Raw genomic sequence first — 4,947 nt, 5'->3', positions numbered from 1 at the left:
ACCATACTTGTTCCGTGTTTGTGCTGATAATATTATCAGAAGGTGTATTCCCGAAGAAGAGGTTATGTCAATTCTCAAGGCATGCCATGACTCACCGGTTGGGGGTCACCATGGAGGAAATCAGAAGGCGGCTAAAGTTCTTGAATGTAGGTATTATTGGCCTTCCATCTACCATGATGCCAATCAAATGGTCAAGGCTTGTGACCAATGTCAACGACAAGGTTCAATCTCCAAGAGGCATGAAATGCCAATGCACTTTGTGATGGAGTTAGAGATCTTTGACATGTGGGGAATCGACTTCATGGGCCCCTTTGTAAGTTTTTATGGGATGAAATACATCTTGGTAGCTGTGGACTACGTGTCCAAATGGGTTGAAGCAGTTGCCTTACCAAACAATAAGGCAAGGAGTGTGACCGCCTTCTTGAAAAAAAACATATTCACTCGGTTTGGCACTCCTAGAGCCATCCTTAGTGAAGGTGGATCTCATTTTTTTAACAAGGCATTCTCGGGGCTGCTTGAGAAGTATGGCATAAAGCACAAGGTGGACATACCTTATCATCCGCAGTCAAGTGGTCAAGTTGAGGTTTCCAACTGTGAGATCAAGAGAAAGCAAAAACTGTGAACGCAAATAGGACCGCCTAGTCAAGGAAGCTAGATGATGCATTGTGGGCATACCGCATGGCCTACAAAACCCCTATTGGTACTTCTCCTTATCGTCTAGTCTTTGGTAAAGCATGTCATCTACCCGTGGAATTGGAACACAAAGCTATGTGGGCATTGAAAAGGCTGAACTTAGATTGGGCTGAAGCTACAAATTTGAGGTTAACACAACTCAATGAAATGGAGGAATTCCGGTACCATGCTTATGAAAGTGCAGTTGTGTACAAAGAACGAATGAAGTTTGTCCATGACAAGAAGATCTTGAAAAGAGAGTTCAAGACGGGTGATTTGGTCTTGCTCTTTAACTCAAGGCTCAAATTGTTTCCGGGCAAGCTTAAATCAAAATGGTCCGGTTCATTCAAAGTGGTCAATGCCTCTCCTTATGGAGCGGTGGAATTAGAATCAACAGATGGGTCCCGGACATTCAAAGTAAATGGCCACCGCATCAAGCACTACTTGGGCACTGATGGAGAAAAACATTTGGTGGAACAACTTGCGCTCAAAGATGGTCCATGCTCGACCATTGAGTGAAACCAAAGGAACATCAACTTCGTCGTTCCGCGACGTTAAATCAAGCGCTTCATGGGAGGCAACTCATGTGTGGTAACACTCTTTTGTTCTATGAATTTTTAGTTTTTGATAGATAGATTTATTTTAGCAGTTTAAAGTGTGTGTCAGAGTGCAGGGGGTTCAAAAGATCAAAAAAATTGGTACGAATGCATAAAAAGTGGAAGAAAAACCACTAGGTGAATTCTGCTGCACAAATGCGGTCGCATTTTAGCTATGCGGACCGCACTCTGACCGAAAACCTAAGTAGAGATTTGGGTTAAAATTGTTGTGGAAAATGCGGTGAGGTGGTGCATTATGCGGTCCGCATTTAATTTATGCGACCGCATTTTGCACCGCATTTGCCTCCCTTCAGCTTGGTCCTTAACCTTATCGTATAACACACATGCGGTCGCACTGTGTGTTATCCGGTGTCCTATCCATCGCAGAATCGACAAGGTAAGTCCACATAACCCTCTCGTCTCTCAATCACTTAAAACAAAACAAAAAAAGGGGGAAGAACACGAACGGACTTCGAACCAAATCAAGCTCAAATTGTGTGCAACCAAAGGACTCCATTTGTCACACTCATTGTCCCAATCATCAAACTCTGCTGGTATGTACCCATTCCTCCCTCATTTTATCTTTGATTTCCACTGTAGGTTCAGAGATTTTTCTTTTAAATCCTATGCAAAAATGTGTTTAGATGCTTGTGTAGTTGCTTCTCTATAGTGTAGATGCTTTTGGGTTGAAAATAATTTGGGGTACGGGGTAGAATGAAATAGGACCGCCATTGTTAAAAGCTTGGGTGACCTGTGTAGAAGAAGGCATCTGCGGTCCGCATTTTGGCCACACAACTAAACCCTAAATCTTATGAAGAAGATGATGAAATGCGGTGTCTTTACGATCGCAGATTTGACATGCGGACCGCAAATTCACCGCAGAGTGATACACAGATTTCAGTTTTGAACCATATAGCCATGTCAATTCTGCGATGGTTATGCGGTCCGCATAGTGGTTATGCAATCGCATAACTCACCGCAGAATGAGACCACCAGTTGAGACTACAAGATCTGCGACAAGTCTGCGGTCCGCATTATGGTTTTGCGATCGCAGACCAAATCGCATTTTCTTTCTTGCTTTTGATTTCTCTGTATCTTCTCCGTATATGTTAAACATGATACTGTTTTCCATGTAAAAGAAAAACAACAAAAACAAGTAAATAGTGATTAAGAATCAATTCCTCTTGGTTTTTCTTCTCCTGGTTCTTTTCCAATGGTGTAATAGTAGAACCAGGATCGTAGAATGAATCATTTTGACCGGTTTGGTGTAATTTCCTAGTATCAAGCATGTGTGTCTGTACATAGCATATACCCTTCCACATATAAAAAAATATTGTTTTTGTTGACTTTTCCCGATGATGGATAGATTGGCAACTTTCTTAAGGGAATTAGTCTTTGTGATCAACTTTGTGAACTTGAGGCTCGCTCTGTGACTCTATGGCAACCTAGAGTTATACATGTGTCTATGATGAAAGCCTTTACTTGCCAAGTATTGACTCGAAAGCGTCAAATTATGTGATTGAAACAGTTCGTGTACCATGTGTGTGTGAGTTCTCTGTGTGTATATAACTCTCGTGTTTACTTCTTTCATCTAGAACTTGTCCGGTTGGTTTTTCAATGCTAATTATAGTATGTTTGGGTGGAGGGATGATCTTAGGAATTCTTTGTCTTATTTTCTAGACCTCTGTAGCCTTTCAAGCCGACATGTACATAAATAATATCACTGGTACCCAATTTGAGCCTTTAAGCCTTTTTTTTGGCCAACTCATGACAAAACTCTCCTTTGTTTTTTGTAAATTAATCCCCTCTCTTGAACCCGTCCCTCCTTGAACATTGAGAACGAGGCTAAAATCCTAAGTTGGGGGTGGTGTCGCAGTGGAGATTGGTAAGGTTGTACGTTGAGTTAGGACCACATGCCTCAAAAGTGTTTATTTTAGATTATTCAAGCTCCAAAAGAGAAAAAAAACAAGAGAAAGATTTGTGTACAAAAAAAAAGAGAAAATATGTGTATGTATATAATGTATGGAGCCTTGAATAAAATTAGAAGAGGTATGTAAGGTGGTTCTATATTGGAAACTAGACGCAAATGAGGCTATGAGGGTTTGAAAAGAAGCAAAGTAAAAAAAATGGAAAATTGTGAGTAGTGTTCAAGGAGGGTGAAGTCACTTGTACCCAAATGTCTATCCACCCCTTCCCGAAACCTACATTACAAGCTTAAAAAGTCCTTATAAGACCTCCAACCGAACATTCTTGAATAAGTGGTGAATTAAAATAAGGGCAAGCTTATGGTATGAAATGTTGTAACACTTGAAGTTCTTTCTAGGAGTGAGTGTATTTGTAAACTGTCCCTTTTTGTTATCCTTGTAAATACTGTGATTTTGGGACCTTCTTTCTAGTGAGGGTACATGAACTGTGGAAGGGTAAAACAATTATAGATGCATGCTTGAAGTACTAGCAATGAACACCACCCGTAGTCATTATCGTTTCATGTTTTGTAAATAAAGTCTAGAATAGGCTAAGTTTGTTTTAGTTGCTTGAGGACAAGCAAGAGTATAAGTTGGGGGTGTTTATGTGCCGGAGAATTTCGGCACATCTCAATACTAATTGCTTAGATTTTAGCTTGTTTTAATGCAATTATCTCCGTTACTTATGTAGTTTTGTTGTTTCTACAGTACATAAGGACTTAGAACCCAAGAACATGGAAATGGAAGCAAAACGACAAGAAAAGAGCAAAATGTAGCAAAAATGCTGGTCTGCGATACACTATGCGATCGCATATCAGACATGCGAGCCGCAGAATGGACGTCAAATCGCAGACAAAAGCAGAGATCTGGGTTAAATCTCAAGTCAAGAATGCGGTCCATTATGCGACCACAGAACCAACATGCGAGCCGCAGAGTGAACCGCAAACCAACCATGAAGGTCACTGAAGGACGAAGATGCGATGCAAAATGCGATCGCATTTCTGCAATGCTATCTGCATAATTGGAATGCAAAGAAGACCTGTAAACTAGGGTTCCAGTCTGCGATGAGGATGTTCAAGATGCGGACCGCATACGTGCTCTGCGACAAGAATGCGATCGCATATTAGACCTGAAAGGGCATTTTTGTCCGTTTTCTGTCCCGATTTTGAGTCCACTATAAATAGTTTTATGATGTCTTTGGGGGCTCATCTTGTCTAGTCTTTGAAACACATTTCAAGACATTAATATTCCTCACTTTTGGAAGCTTTTGGGTGAAGATTCTCTACTTTGTAAGCTTTTATGACATTAAATACTCTTTGGTTTTTGTATTGTAGTATGAGTAGCTAACTTTAAATACTAAGGTTGTGGACCCTAAATGGGTGTTTAACATTGAATATATATATAATGGTTGGTTGATATTTGTTTACTTCTCATTCTTCATTTATTGTTTATGGTTGCAAATATTAACAAGTGCCATTAAATTCTTGCTTGCTTGGGAAAGTGGGTTAGAATTTGGTAGAAGTAAATATCAATGACTCAAGGCTTTAAACCTTGTTTAATAGAATCGCTTAAGAATAAGTGGGTTTTACTTGGCATATATTGATGGTTCTAAATTGCAACTCTTTTATATTTGGGAAAATTATAAAGAGGAAATACTACTCAACTATTGGGAAATATTGGGTCGTCACCTAGAAATCATTTGCATATCAAAAGAA

General features: G+C 39.9%; 1 protein-coding gene across 1 annotated transcript; it reads left to right on the top strand.

The window, feature by feature from the left end:
* Positions 1-678: 678 nt before the first annotated feature.
* On the top strand, positions 679-1,191 carry LOC104242136 (uncharacterized). The gene has a single exon (XM_009797136.1). It carries the CDS (start codon positions 679-681, stop codon positions 1,189-1,191), a length of 513 nt encoding a protein of 170 aa, XP_009795438.1.
* The last annotated feature ends 3,756 nt before the right edge of the window (positions 1,192-4,947 follow it).

The sequence above is a fragment of the Nicotiana sylvestris genome, chromosome 2, assembly GCF_000393655.2.
Source record: "Nicotiana sylvestris chromosome 2, ASM39365v2, whole genome shotgun sequence".
Classification (NCBI taxonomy): Eukaryota; Viridiplantae; Streptophyta; class Magnoliopsida; order Solanales; family Solanaceae; genus Nicotiana; species Nicotiana sylvestris.
The sequence above is the reverse complement of the archived record's forward strand: the minus strand, read 5'-3'. Positions and strand labels throughout refer to the sequence as shown.